The 16,134-nt window shown below is 38.5% G+C and overlaps 1 protein-coding gene and 1 pseudogene across 2 annotated transcripts in view; one reads left to right on the plus strand and one right to left on the minus strand.

Annotated features, from left to right (window-relative positions):
- The window catches only part of ZNF33B (zinc finger protein 33B), a 49,902-nt gene extending 37,793 nt beyond the window's left edge, over positions 1-12,109 (plus strand). The window contains exon 6 of one of the 2 annotated variants that reach the window (XM_064362751.1): positions 6,778-12,109. In XM_064362751.1, coding sequence (XP_064218821.1) covers positions 6,778-8,861 — 2,084 coding nt within the window. In that variant the 3' untranslated portion in view covers positions 8,862-12,109. The remainder of the gene's footprint in view (positions 1-6,777) is intronic. The other variant, XM_064362752.1, reaches the window with a different exon arrangement.
- On the minus strand, positions 299-391 carry LOC135269151 (small nucleolar RNA SNORA40; annotated as a pseudogene).
- Positions 12,110-16,134: the final 4,025 nt, after the last annotated feature.

Consider the following 16,134-nt stretch of genomic DNA (forward strand, 5'->3'; position numbering starts at 1 on the left):
GAGTTAACCCTAAATAACTTAATTGACATTTATAAAATATTCTTCTGTACCCTTCTTCCCAAATAAAACAGTGGAATATACACTTTTTTCAAGGGCAGATGAATGAATATATTAACGGGCAAATCACATTCTTGGTTACAAAGCAAATCTTAATAAATTTAAAAGGATTTAAGTCATATAGAATAGTTTCTCCCACCAGAATGGGTTTAAATTTAGTTAAGTTAAAAATCAACAGAAGTATCTGTAAAATCCCTAATAGTTGGAAACTGAATAAATTTTTATTTGTTATTTCTTTCACAATATCCCTTCTTATATGTATCAAAACTCATACTGAACAATGAGTTCTGGGTTACAAAAGAGGATTTATTTTTTGCACCTATCCATAAGAGAAACTGAATATACTTCTACATACCACATGCTTTAAAGAAGAGTTCAAAGGGGAAATTACAAAGTATTTTGAACTTTGGGTTAATGAGAACAGAATTCATGGGAAATTTACATATAGTGAATTTAGATATAGAAATTTCAATATAATTTACATATATAAATTTAGATATAAAATACATATAATACTCATTGATTTCATTGTTTTCCATTTTGATCCTTACTCCTTTTTTCTACTTACTTTTGGGGTTAATTTGCTTTTTCTAGCTTTTTAAGGTGGAAGCACCAGAGGTCATTGATTTGAGATCTTTTTTTTTTTTTTTTTTTTGACGGAGTCTTGCTCTGTTGCCCAGGCTAGAGTGCAGTGGTGTGATCTCTGCTCACTGCAACCTCTGCCTCCCCTGTTCAAGCAATTCTCCTGCCTCAGCCTCCCGAGTATCTTAGACTACAGGTGCATGCCACCACACCCGGCTAATTATTTATATTTTTAGTAGAGATGGTGTTTTGCTGTTAGTGAGGTGGGTCTCAAACTCCTAACCTCACTATCAGCCTCCCAAAGTACTGGGATTATAGGCATGAGCCACCATGCTCAGCCTGAGATCTTTCTTATGCAACACAAATAGGCATTGTGTATGTTTGTATTGTGTGTGTATATATATCCACCATATATAAATGTATATATGTTTCTCATATATGGGATATAATGTATTATGTGTATTATATATTAAATATATAATATGTAAATTTCACATATATGGAATTTCATATGTGTATATATTTATGCATATGTATATATCCAGTATACACATGCATGAAGTTTAACTTGTGTTGGATAAGAAGAAAGGTCGAAATCAATGGTCTTAGCTACTTCCACTTTGAGAATGTAGAAAATAAGACAAATTCATACAGTAGTAGAAGAAAGGAAATAACAAAAAACAGAGAACAATATAATCTGTAAAAACAGAAAAACAGTTGAGAAAATCAGTGAAACCAAAAGTTGGTTCTTTGAGAAGATTGATAAAATGGATAAACGTCTAGGTGGAACAGATTACAAATATCAAAGATAAGAATGATGGATCACTGAAGGTTCTATAGATATTATGAAGGAAGTGAGGGAATACTCTACCTGTAAGTTATCAATTTTACCATTTTGATGAAATGAACAGTTTCCTTCAAATAAACAACTGCTACTACTTACTCCAAAACAAATAGATAACCTTTCCACAAAGAAAACCCCAGGTCTCCAGATGCCTTCAGTAGTGACTTCCAGCAAACATTAGTACCAATTCTATACAAACTGTTCCAGAAAATTCAAGAAGAGGGAATACTTCCTAAATCATTATTTGAGTCCAGCATTACCTTAATAACAAAACCAGACAAAGACATTGCAAAGAAAGAAAGCTATAGACCAGTGCCCTTCATGAACATAAATTAAAAAACTCTAGGGATTGGAAACCAGTGGTATATAACAAGATTAATACCTCATGACCAAGTGTGGTTAATCCCTGGTGGGCTTCTTCAACATTTGAAAAGCAGTCAGTGTAATTCCCTGTGTCCAGGCCAACTTTGTGGCTAGGTGACTTGTACAGTCACATGCTGCTGCACTCTTGTAAGAAGGGACCCTGTACTTGGCTTAATGCCCTGCTGTTGCCATCTTGAAGTTCTTCACAGTTTTATATTTGAACTTGTGATTCGTATGTGAAGTCTGATGGACACTGGACTATGTGTGCAAGTAGACAGGATACTTGAGAGGTAGTGCCCTACTAAGCTAGTCTGTGTAGTATGGCCTGGGAGTGTCCTGGAATTGTGTGTGGGTGGCCAAGGCCATGACCTTTGTCCACATTGGTGGCAGCAGCAGCAAACTCACAAATAGTTGCATCCCAGAGAGGACACATAGTGTGAGGCTGGCTTGCTTGTCTCTTCCCTGAGCCTGTCCCTTTGACATCTTAGAAAATAGTAATTTTTTGGGCTAAACATTGGGATGGTAACCTCCAGCCTTCAGGCAGTTATCTTGTCAGTAAATTATTAGAAAATAAAAGCATACTTGTGGACATTGTGTTAAGGCAGACTAGGCAGTTACTAGAATTCTTTGGAGTGTAAATTCTCTGGTTTTAAGAACTGCCGCAACATCACAAAGCAAATATCTACATGCTTAGAAATAGGAATTTCATTTGATAGGACAGAACATTATTTTTACATGAAATTTTGGATGAATCAAGTGTTAACAAAGAAGTCAATTCTAAAAATAGGTTTTTTTTGCATTTGAAAATATAGCAATACACTGCATAAACAGGTGTTTCCAATTACACGCAAATAATGAAGCTGTTTTTGGTTTCTTGTACAAGATGTAGAAAATATCAGGGGAAATGTTAAGTGCCACTGTATAAATTTACATGTAAAATTGAATTCAGTTTTGTACAAAACTATTCACGAAGAATTAATTTCAGAGAACTACTACTCTAGTCTCTATGTCTATATATACCAAAACTTATATGTGTGTGTGTGTGTATTTTTTTTTTTTCTGAGATGGAGTCTCGCTCTGTCCCCAGGCTAGAGTGCAATGGCACAGTCTTGGCTGACTGCAGACTTCGCCTTCCAGGTTCAAGTGATTCTCCTGCCTCAGCCTCTCGAGTAGCTGGGACTACAGGTGTGCACCACCATGCCCAGCTAATTTTTGTATTTTTATTAGACGGGTTTTACCATGTTGGCCAGGATGGTTTCTTTTGACCTTATGACCCACCTGCCTCAGCTTCCCAAAGTGCTGGGATTACAGATGTGAGCCACTGTGCCTGGCCCAACTTGTATATATTTTTAACTTTTATTATGCAATAATGTATCAGAAATCAGAAATTTAGCCCATATTGTCACAATGTATAAAGAACCAAGAGCGGCCAGGTGCTGTGGCTCATGCCTGTAATCCCAGCACTTGGGGAGGCCAAGGTGGGTGGATCACCAGGTCAGGAGATTGAAACCATCCTGGCCAACATAGTGAAGCCCTGTCTCTACTAAAAATAAAAAAATTAGCTGGGCTTGGTGGCGCGTGTCTATAGTCCCAGCTACTTGAAAGGCTGAGGCGGGAGAATTGCTTGAACCTGGGAGGGGGAGGTTAGAGTGAGCCAAGATTGTGTCACTGTCCTCCAGCCTGGTGACAGAGCTAGACTCCATGAAGAGAGAGAGAGCGAGAGAGAGAGCTCCAGTAATGATTGCATCAGCTGAAAAATCAACCTTCTCAAAATTAAAAATTACTTATCTTGCATGTGCCAAGAATAGATGTTACTTTCAATTATATGTTGAAAATGAGGTTGCTAAAGATATAAATTTTGATGACTTAATAAATGAATTTGTGAGGTGCCAGAAAATCTTATGATCAATCAAGATATCATATTAACAAATGATTAGAAATCATTGTATTAAAGTTATTACAACAAAACTTCTTTTATGATTTGTAAATTTGCTGTTACATATTTCTATTATACCTATTACATTTTACAAGTAATAAAATATTTTTTACAAAACATAATTTATTCTACCTTTTACTATACTTTTTATACATTCTGAGTAACTGACCTCACATTTTTATTTTGCACTGGCCCCATCAATTATGTAGTCATCTCTGTCCTGTATTAAAAAGAAACAATAGAAAAAAAGTCAAAGCCATATGACGATTTCAATATATGCAGAGAAAGCATTTGATAAAATTTAGCATCCATTTCTGATTAAAACTCAAATGAAGAATGGAAGATAACTTTCTTTAATCTTATAAAAGTCATCTACAGAAAATGTATAATTGACTTTGTATGTAATTGTGAAAAATGGAATGATTTCTTTCCAATATCAGGAACATGACATGGATGTGCACTCATAGTTGTTATTGTAAATATATACTACCTAGTATAACCAGGAATGAAAAAACAGGAGACTAGAGTGGAAAAGAAGTAAAAATGTCTTTATTTACAAAAGATATGATTATCTATATAGGAAATCTAATGGAGTCTCCCAAGATACAGGAAAAAGAATGAGTAGAATTATTGAATGTAGCTAGGTAGTAGGATAAAAATATGTAAAAATGAATTTTACTTCTATATATTAGCAGTGATCAATTGGAAACTGAAATTTTAAAAGGTTCAATTTGTAATAGTTTCAAAAATATTTTTTTTTTTTTTTGCAGCTCTGTCTGGCAAATCTGCAGAGAGAAATTGAAGTTTCTCTCTTCATTGAGAAAAGCTCAGTATTGAAAAGTCAGAAAGCTCAATATTGTTAACATGTTTTCTCTTTGAAATGACTTATAGATTCAAAATAATATAATTCCATGTAGTAATTAGCAGGATTTCTCATAGTAATTGACTAATTCTAAACTTTATGTGGAAATATACACGGGAATAATTAAAACTTTGAAAGATAAAAGCTGAAAGGCTGGGTGCAGTGGCTCACGCCTGTAATCCCAGCACTTTCGGAGGCCGAGGTGGGTGGATCACCTGAGGTCGGGAGTTCGACACCAGCCTGACCAACATAGAGAACCCCCTTCTCTACTAAAAATATAAAAGTAGTCGGGCGTGGTGGTGCGTGCCTGTAGTCCCAGCTACTCGGGAGGATGAGGCAGGAGAATTGCTTGAACCCAGGAGGCAGAGGTTGCAGTGAGCCGAGAGGGTGCCATTGCACTCCAGCCTGGGCAACAAGAGCAAAACTCTGTCTAGAAATAAAAAATAAAAATAAATAAAAGCTGAGTTGTATGGATAACATTACTTGATTTCAGGACTCATTATCAAAGTAAAAGTTTGCTGAGACTTGGTCTTTTTCTTGAGAGGACTTTTTCTTCAATTTTTAACATCTAGTAGTTTTATTAAGATTTGTTTTAGAGAAAAATGTTGTTGAACAGTTTTCCCAGGTTCATGGTGGTTCCTTTGAATATATGGATTAGGTCTTTTATTTCTGGACAGTTGTCTTAGATTATACTTTTTAATATTAGATTTATTCCACTGTTTTTTCTTCTGTAAGGACTGCAATAACATATATACTACATTATACTTTTATTTATTTATTTAATTGTAGATCATCTTTATCTAGAACTTTCTGATCCAATTTTCTTTTTTCTTACTCTTTTAAAATTGTGGCTGCTTCTCTCTTTTCTTGTTTCATTCTCCTTTACAATGCTGTTTATTCCGGTTTCAGTCAAGTATAGTTTCCTCTTTGGCTTTGTATTAGTCTACTCAGGCTGCTGTAACAACGTTCAACAGACTGGATAGTTTAAATAAACTTTCTCACAGTTGTGGAGGCTGGAATTCCAAAGTCAAGGTGTCAGCAGGTTTGGTTTCTGGTGAGGTCTCTCTCCTTGGCTTGCAGATGACATTTTCTTGTAGTGTCCTCACACAGCCTTTTCTCTGTGCATATGACCAATGGTTGGGGGTGAGGGGTAGAAAGAGAGCTTATGCATATGCTTTCCAGTCTCTTCCTCTTCTTATAAGGGCACCAATGCCGTTGTATTAGTGTCTTACCCTTATGACCTCATTTAACCTTTGTTAATCTCCTTAAAGTCCCCATCTTCAAATACAGTCACACTGGAGGTTGGGGCTTTAACATATACATTTTTGGGGGGGAACAATTTAGTCCATAACAGATTTCTTAATAAGGAATGTCTTTAATAAGTCCTAAATTACAAGTCTTATTTTCTGTGATTATTGTCCTCTTTACAACTTCATTCCTGAGTTTGATTACCCTTTGCCTCTTTAGTTTGCATGCAATCCAAGTCTCTTCTTTTGGATTTCCCAGTAGCCTGAGCTTTAATCTACATGAACTCAGACATCTTCTGAGTATTTTCCCACTCATAGTGAAACTTTCCCTTTCTGGGAGTAGTTTTGTGTTTCATATCCTCTGGGCTCTCTGTGTCCTCTATTCTACATTATCACTACAGTCTCTGGCTGACTCTTTGTTGGCATGGGCTGTTACTTTTTGCTGTATTGGAATATTTATTGCTTAGTGGTGATTTGAAATTAGTAATATTCTCCATCTCCTAGTTATGCTAAAGTCATGGGTTATTACAAATAATATTATTTGCTCCACTTATGTTGACCTTTATAGTTCTTGGGGGGATGCATGGGAAATGCATACATGTAAGCAGTTGCTGTTACTCTTTTTACATTAGAAACCAAATGTGTGCATTCAAATTTTAAATTCCTCTCTGTTTTTCCACTAGCCTAGGTCTTTTATTTCTGGATTTTGTGTTTTTTCACCCCAAGCCCATGAAATACAAAAAACATGTACTTACAGTTATGTTCATCTCTGGGACTTGGCCAAAAAACAAGCATTGGCTACAACATAGGGCATTTGTATAGAGATCTCATTCCCTAAGAAATGTTCTGGTATTTATATGCTAAGATTAATTTTGCTTGTTTCTAGAAGTCTGGACAGCTCATCACCTAAAAGAGCAGAGCCAAGAAAACCAATCTAAACATTTGTGGGAAGTTGTATTCATCAATAATGAAATGCTGACTAAGGAACGAGGTAAAGTAATAGGAATACCATTTAACTTGGATGTAAGTTCTTTTCCTTCCAGAAAAATGTTCTGTCAGTGTGACTCATGTGGAATGAGTTTCAACACTGTTTCAGAATTGGTTCTCAGTAAGATAAACTATTTAGGAAAAAAGCCTGATGAATTTAATGCCTGTGGGAAGTTGTTACTCAATATTAAGCATGGTAAAACTCATACTCAAGAGAAAAATGAAGTTTTGAAAAATAGGAACACTCTGAGTCTTCGTGAGGACACTTTGGAACATGGGAAGATTCAAACTTTAGAGCACAATTTTGAATATAGTATATGTCAGGAAACAATCCTTGAAAAGGCAATATTCAATACACAGAAGAGAGAGAATGCAGAAGAGAATAACTGTGAATATAATGAATTTGGGAGAAGTTTCTGTGATAGTTCATCCCTCTTGTTCCATCAGAAACCTCCCTCAAAGGCCAATCACTATGAATTTAGTGATTGTGAGAAGTCCTTATGTGTGAAGTCTGCCTTTTCTAAGCATCATGAGGTACCTATGAAACACTATGATTGTAGTGAAAGTGGGAATAATTTCAGGAGGAAATTGTGTCTGTCACAGCTTCAGAAAGGTGATAAAGGAGAGAAACACTTTGAATGTAATGAATGTGGGAAAGCTTTCTGGGAGAAGTCACATCTCACGCGACATCAGCGGGTGCACACAGGAGAGAAACGCTTTCAATGTAATGAATGTGGGAAAACTTTCTGGGAGAAGTCAAACCTCACTAAACATCAGAGATCACACACAGGGGAGAAACCTTTTGAATGCAATGAATGTGGGAAAGCCTTTAGCCATAAGTCAGCCCTCACATTACACCAGAGAACACATACAGGGGAGAAACCCTATCAATGTAATGTGTGTGGAAAAACTTTTTACCAGAAATCTGACCTCACTAAACATCAGAGAACACACACAGGGCTGAAACCCTATGAATGTTATGAATGTGGAAAATCCTTCTGTATGAATTCACACCTTACAGTACATCAGAGAACTCACACAGGTGAGAAACCTTTTGAATGTCCTGAGTGTGGGAAATCTTTTTGTCAAAAATCACATCTTACACAGCATCAGAGAACTCACATAGGAGATAAACCTTATGGATGTAGTGCATGTGGGAAAACTTTCTACCACAAGTCAGTACTCACCAGGCATCAGATAATTCATACAGGGTTGAAACCTTATGAATGTTATGAATGTGGGAAAACCTTCTGCTTGAAGTCAGACCTCACAGTACATCAGAGAACTCACACAGGGGAGAAACCCTTTGCATGTCCTGAATGTGGGAAATTCTTCAGCCATAAGTCAACCCTCTCTCAGCATTACAGAACACACACAGGGGAGAAACCCTATGAATGTCATGAATGTGGAAAAATCTTTTACAATAAATCATACCTAACTAAACATAATAGAACACATACAGGGGAGAAACCCTATGAATGTAATGAATGTGGAAAAACCTTCTGCCAGAAGTCACAACTCACTCAGCATCAGAGAATTCACATAGGGGAGAAACCCTATGAATGTAATGAGTGTGGAAAAGCCTTCTGCCATAAGTCAGCTCTAATTGTACATCAGAGAACCCATACAGAAGAAAAGCCCTATAAATGTAATGAATGTGGAAAATCTTTCTGTGTGAAGTCAGGACTTATTTTACATCAAAGAAAGCACACAGGGGAGAAACCCTATGAATGCAGTGAATGTGGGAAATCCTTCAGTCACAAATCATCACTCACAGTACATCACAGGGCTCACACAGGAGAGAAATCTTGTCAATGTAATGAATGTGGAAAAATCTTTTACCGTAAATCAGACCTTGCTAAACATCAGAGATCACATACAGGAGAAAAGCCCTATGAATGTAACACATGCAGGAAAACCTTCTCTCAAAAGTCAAACCTCATTGTACATCAGAGAACACACATAGGAGAAAAACCTTATTAATGAAATGGATATTAGAAATTTCCAGCCACAAGTCAGCCTCCACAGTGCCTCAAGAGTATTCACACTGTGGAGAAAGCCCTATTGACATCCTGAATGTTTAGTAACTATCCACAAACTCGCCTTATGTTACTCCAAAGTAACAGCAGGAAATAAACCCATAGACTACAACAATTATAGGACAGCCTTTGTTAGGAAGTTACATTTTATTGAATATCAGATGGTTAATACTGGCATAAAACCTTACAGAATTTTTTGAATTTGTGAAAGTTTTTGGCAAAAATACAAACATGATTATGTTAGAGTTTACACTGTGGAGAAAAGTGTCAATTTAAGAAATCTAAAGTGAAAATTTTGCTTAGCAATAAAACATAACATGTTGTTTTCCATTTGATGCCGTAATAGTTTTTAGGGCACCTAACAATAATTTATAGATGTATATTGTAGAATGTAAAGCTTTAAGGACTTAAAAAAAGTAATAATTAAAATAACCTCACAAGAAGTTGTAATGAGTACAGAGAATTCCCATGTAAACTTCACCAAGCTTCCTGTGAGGATAATATATAATCATAGTGTATGGTCAAGTCCAAGAAATTGATGTTACCATGCTAGTAGATACAGACCTACTCAGATTTTGCCATGGTTTGCATGTATCATGTATGTGTGTGTGGTTATATCAAACTTTTACCACTTTTACATTTGAGTAACCATCAACACACTTAACTGGAAAGGAATCTGAGATCCATATTGTATCAGGATTACAAAGGAATCAGGATTTATCCTCAAGTAATTCCCTTGTATTAATAACCACACCTTTTCTGCAATCCTATCCCTGGCATCCACTTTGAATATGAAGTTTTTTTTAAAGCATAGATAAATTGAATAATCAGGGCAATAGCATTAAACACATCTGTGAATTATCTCTGAAGTTCATAGGACTTACATATATGCAAGTGGTATGTGATACAAACCATGTGCTTCATATGCATAATGGAATTTAATGTAATTGTCAATAAGAAGTAGGTATCCCTAGTTTAGTAGTGGTTACATCATCAGGCCCATCCCAGATGTTTGTCATATTCTGAAACAATTTAAAGGAGACCCACAGAGCTAATGTTTATCCATTTAAAGTAATAAGTCAAAATAACAAGTTGTCCAAAAACAATCTGTCCTTTACATGTGAAAATCTAGGCCTGCCTCCATGTTACTCCCTTTCTCTTCTTACCCATGGCTCATCCCATGCCATGAAGTGCCTGGGGTACATATGTGAACACTTCAGCCTTCAGCCTAAATGATAGTCCAAATTTTCTTTAAGCAGCTGCTTTCCAAGACAAGGCCCTGGAAAGAGGCCGACACATATAATATAGTGCAGTTGCTGTCCAGGGCTGTTGGACTGTCATTTCAAGGCTCAATGTACCCAGACAGGGATCTGGGCCCTCAGAGACTTTTGAGAATATGAAGAGGAGGGTTGAGGCTGGAGCAGAGCCAGGATCAAGGTGGCGTGGGGCTTTTATTGACAGTGTGAAGACTGTACACTATATTACATGATCAGATCATACAAATAATCTAAGATTATACAGTCTAGTGATCCTAGATTATGCAAGTAATCTAAGCTTCCACTTTAGGGAACTAGACAAAGAAGAGCAAATTAAATGCAAAGTAACCTGGGAAAAAATTAGAGTAAAAATCAGTGAAATTGAAGAAAGAAATCAATAAAACCCAAACCTGGTTCTTTGAAAGGTCAGTAAAATTGATAAACCTCTAGCTAGATTAAGAAAAAAAAACAGAAGACAAATATTGCTAATATCAAAAAATGAAAAGCCATCACAGCTGATCCTATGATTACCAAAAGGATTATAAAAAATATGAACAACTCTGTCCATAAATTTGATAGCTAAAATGAACCAATTCCTTGTAAGATGCATTCTCTCAAAACTCATACAAGGTAAACCTCAGTGGGCATATATATCTGTTAAATACATTGAAGCAGTAATTAATAACCTTCCAAAAGAAAGTACTGGGACCAAATGGGTTCACTGATGTGCATTTTTTGAAATACCTAAGGTAGAAATGATACCAAGTCTCTACCATCTCTTTCAGAAAATGAAAGCAGAGATAACACTTCCCAACTCATTTTTATGTGGCCAGCATTGCCCTAATACCAAAACCAGGCAAAGATATTACAAGAAAGGAAAACTATAGATCAGTATTGCCAGTGAACACAGATGCAGATATCCTCAAAATATTAGCAAATCAGGAATGCAAGCCTGGTTCAATATTTGATAATCAGCTCATAGATGAAATCTGATCATATCAATAGGTACAGAAAAAGCATTTGACAAAATCCAATGCCCATTCATGATAAAACTCAACACAGAAGGGATACAGAGGAACTTATTCAACTTGGTAAAGAACTACTACAAAAAAAAGACAGCTAACATCATCCTTCCAACTAGATGCTTTTCTGGTAAGAACAGGAACAAGGCAAGGATATTCCCTCTCACCACTCCTTTTCAGCATTGTACTAGAAGTGCTATCTAATGCAGTGATACAAAAAAAAAAAAAAAAAAAGGAAATAAAATGCACATAGATTTGGAAGGAGGAAATACAACTGTCTTTGTTAACAAATAACATGATTCTCTTTGTAGAGAATTCTAAACAAACACCAGCAAAAACCCTGCTGGCATTAATAAGCAATTATAGCAAGGTTGCAGGATATAGTGCTCAGACAGATGATAAAAGAAATTAGACATCAAGTCATTAAAAGACACAGAGGATTCCTAAATGCTTATCGTTAAGTGAAAACCAGTCTGAAAAGTCTATTTGTTTCTGATTGCAATTATGTGACATTCTGGGAGAGGCAAAACTATGGAGCCAGTGAAAGGACCAGTGGTTGCTGAGAGTTCAGGGGAAAGGAGGGATGGTAGGTGGAGAGATTTTTAGGGCAAGTACTCTCTAGGGTACTGTAATTTGTGAAAATGCAGAGAATGGAAAACAGTGAATGGAAAACAGAGTGAACCCTAGTGTCAACTCTGGACTTCAGTTAATAATTATTACTATTGGCTCATTAATGGTAACAAATGTACCATAATAATGCAAGATGTTAATAATTGGAGAGCCTGTGGAGGATGGGAGGGGTGAAGGGTTATATGACAATTCTCTGTACTTTTTGCTCAATTTTTCTGTAACCCTGAAGCTACTCTAAAAAAATGAAGTATATTAAGTAAATAAATAAGTAAATAACCAACGAACCTGACTACCATCTTGTTTCTGTACTGGGGTGTTCTTTTATTAGTCATATATTTCTGACTTAACCTGTAATCACCATGAATTAACATTTGAATTGCTTTTATATGTCCTGAATATATTTCAAATTATGGTAACTGTGGCCTGAAAGTAAGGTCTAGTATTCTTGGTTCTTTTGACATCTGAAGCTGAAAGGGCCTCAAATGATCTAACCTTGTTTCCATCCCCACCGTGCTTCCACAGGTAAGGTAACTTAGCAGACAATCCTCCCTGTCCAGGGGGCTAGGCTCAGTTCTTGCTTATTCCTAAATAGTAAGATTTGCTTCCTTGCCAACTCTTGGAATTATTTATCAAATCTCTCACATCCTCCCACAGCAAACAGTGGTCACTGTACTCTCTGGATAATACAACTGCTCACCACAGCCCCTGCTTTTCCTCTCTGCTCCCAAGCAGAACCCTGTGTGGCTCTGCCTGGCATGTAGTCTTTGTTACCTTTCTGAGATTTGGTGTCACTGACAAACTCACCTAGATCTTATCTGTCCAGCGTCAGGTGTTCAGCATTCAACATTTCTATAGCACCAGGGTGGGGTTACCTCCTTCACCATCAGGGTGAAAAGTAAGTAGTTACAACCATTGGAATAAACAGGATGGCCCATCAAAGCCAGGGTCATCTAGTCCAATTTTAACTAACTGCTCTTGGCCAACTGACAGGTTCCATATTATGGCAAGTGCTTTTTGGACAGAACCACCAGATATGGCAGGTTTGCACTTTGGCCTTCATTGTAATGCACTTTTCTTAGGAGAGGTGAGTGTCACATCTCTTCCCATCCTAAAATGCTCTTGTGTGCAGGATAAGAGTGCTCACTCATTGGCTGTATCCCTGCATGAGTTGACTTGGGCTCAACCTGTTTGGTAGGTGGTCTCTGAGGCTCCCACCTATAAAGGTAGTGATCACACTGCACATGAACTAATCACTTGAGCCCCACTTTCCAGGGGTCTGGCTGGAGCTCTTTGGTTATCACTGGCTGCATGGAACATTCCTACAGAACATTGTTATTACACACTCCTGGGTTGTGCATGCAGATGGCCTATTGTGAGGTTTGTGGAAAGGCAGGAGACCACTGAGGGAGGTGAGTGTGGAACTCTACTTGCTTAACAAGGCATTCAGGAAGGGTAGTACTTGCACCCCTCTCCTCTGCTGCTCCTTTACTTGTTGCTATCACACATGCTCTCCTGACCCCTCAGAGCGTCAAGGTGCATATCCATGGTGGCCCATGGCCCAGGTGCTATGAAAAGAGAGAAAGGTACCAGTTCTCCCCAGATTACCAGAGGAATTAACTGTCCTGCTCTCCCAATGCAGAACTCCTCACCAGTGTGCCTGAGCGTGGCCTGGCACTGCTGCTTGCCAACATACCACTGGGTGAACCTTAGATTCACGGGGCCTCATGGCCTGCACCTGGGCCACAGACCACATGACCTTACTCTGACCATAGGGAGAGTGACTGTGACATCCACTATGCTTTAGCGTGTTTGTGCCCTTTCCAAAAGTCATGTTGAGGCCAGGCGTGGTGGCTCACACCTGTAATCCCAGCACTTTGGGAGGATCACTTGAGGTCAGCAGTTCGAGACCAGCCTGGCCAACATGGTGAAACCCTCTTTCTACTAAAAATACAAAAATTAGCCAGGCATGATGGTAGGTGCCTGTAATCCCCAGCTACTTGGAAGGCTGAGGCAGGAGAAGCTTGAACCCAGGAGGCAGAGGTTGTAGTGAGCTGAGATTGTGTCACTGCACTCCAAACTGGGCAAGAGAGCAAGACTCCATCTTAAAAAACCAAAAAACAAACAAAAAACCAAGGTCATGTTGAAACTGAATCCACAGTGCAATAGCTTGCAAAGGTTTGGCCTTTGGGAGGTGGTAAGGTCATGAGGGCTCCACCTCTTGAATGATTAGTGATCTTAGGAGCAAGCTGGAGAGAGCACACTAGACCCCTTTTTGCCCCTCCCCTTTCTGACATATGAGGGCCCAATGTCACTCCCCTTGAGAGGAAACAGCAAGGAGGGGCTGCCTTGGAAGCCGATACTTGGCCTTCACCAGACACTCACTTTTCTGGTGCCTTCATCTTGGATTTCCCTGCTTCCAGAGCTGTGAGAGGTAAATTTCTATTGTTTATAAACGACCTAGTCTCCGATGGTTTGTTATAGTAGCACAAAAGGACAAAGACAAAATGTCTCTTGGAAATTTGGCATTTGACCATCCATACTATAGTCTCATCGCTGCACATGAAGAATATGTTGGGGCACTATTGAAAAAATTAAGGCCAACACCCAACAGTGTGGTCCCAATGCTGCCTAAGACATTTGTCTGATTATTTTCAGGGGAAACTGTGAGACTATAATGACTGCATGTGTGTGTGTGTGCATTGCCCTATGTGTATGTGAGGTGGGGTTGGGAGAGAGATTTATAATACCCTAGTTAATAGAATCAATCTGAAAGATTGCTTGATCCCAGGAATTCAAGGCTGCAGTGAGCTATGATGATGCCACTGCACTCCAGCCTGGGTGACAGAGTGAGATTCCATCTCTTTAAAGACAAACAAAAAACAATCTGAAGAGAAGTATCCTGTTCCAATCATCTGGAAGTAAACAGTGAATTTGGAATAGGCACACCCTAGAGAAATCCTTAAGCAAAATGCATCTGTGTCTGTGTGTAGTAATAACAGACTAACATCTTTGCAGATAAAAGCTATGAACTAGAGCAAGGCATCCTGATTCTGGTCCCACAGGTTCACATGGAAAGGAGACAGCACAAATGAATGCAAGAATTGTGGGAAAGACAGGCATCTTGATAAAGAAATCACATTTTCTTTTTAAGGATATTTTTAAGGTACCAGTGGAAGCAGACATAGCTTGGTATTCCGTAGTGTATTCTCAGAAGGTACCACTTGAATGGAAGAGAGGAGACACAAAGACAACCAAGAGGCTTAAACTTGACAGAAATTTATTTATAACAAAAAGGGCAGCTTTGTGCATAGCTGTGCATATAAATTTATGCAAAATGCTAACTGTGAGAAGATGAACATCCTGCTTTGTTCGGTGATTTCAGGGAGTTGCTGTTTTGCATTTCCTTGTCATGTTCTCTGTCTACATGTTTAAAGGGAGGATTACATGTGAACACTATTCAGTATTATCCATCTAAGCTTGTGTTATCAATCATTGGTAGCTAGATAGTGAGATAACTTCCAGTTCCCATCTCCACTGGTAAAAGCTAAGATGGAAACCCTTTTTGATGAACTCACATGAAGAAATATACCACCTCCATTTTCTCTGCATCAGCCTGCCTTCAGGCTCACCCTGTGAACTCATCAGAAGGGGGTGAAGTGCGGGTGTGTTTCCTTTACCCATTCTCACCTTAGTTTGTGCATTGTCCAGACTGCTCAGGAGGTGACAGTCACAGGGAGGAGGTCATGTTTGTCATAAAAATGCTTTGGCTCCTTAGGATGTGGCAAAGATATCCACTGCCTGGTGTCCATGGTGCCTACAGGACAGTGTGGAGCTCAGAAACAATCACTTAGGCCATGAAGTGAAGTCAGAACTTAAGCAGCATCCACAAGGCAGAGAAAAGACACTCCTTTTGGGTTTCCAAGTGGTCAGTTTCCCCTTGCATTAGTCTTGTTCCAGGACATGTACAGACAGAATCACCACAATGAAGCCTGACAGATGTCACTTCTGCCTCACAGATGAGGGACTGAAGCTGGAACCTCTTAGGTCTTCTGACATCCTTATTTTCCTTTCTCTTTCTTAGACGTGGGCTCAGAATCCACGTGTCTCCTTGTTCATCCTCCTGTGGGTCACGCTACTTCATCCTGGGGAGGAGGCCTGACAGAGTGGTGAGAAGGACACCTTCTTGCTCCTAAACCTGAAGCCCTAGTGAGCTCTGCAGGGCATCAAGCCGAGCCTGAAACTCTTCTTGGCTGAGGGCCACAGAGGGTTCTCCTGTCCTAATTCTAAATGGTGATGCTGATTTCTGAAA

Source organism: Aotus nancymaae, unplaced genomic scaffold, assembly GCF_030222135.1.
Source record: "Aotus nancymaae isolate 86718 unplaced genomic scaffold, 86718_ANA_hifiasm-v0.15.2.pri h1tg000049l, whole genome shotgun sequence".
Taxonomy (NCBI): domain Eukaryota; kingdom Metazoa; phylum Chordata; class Mammalia; order Primates; family Aotidae; genus Aotus; species Aotus nancymaae.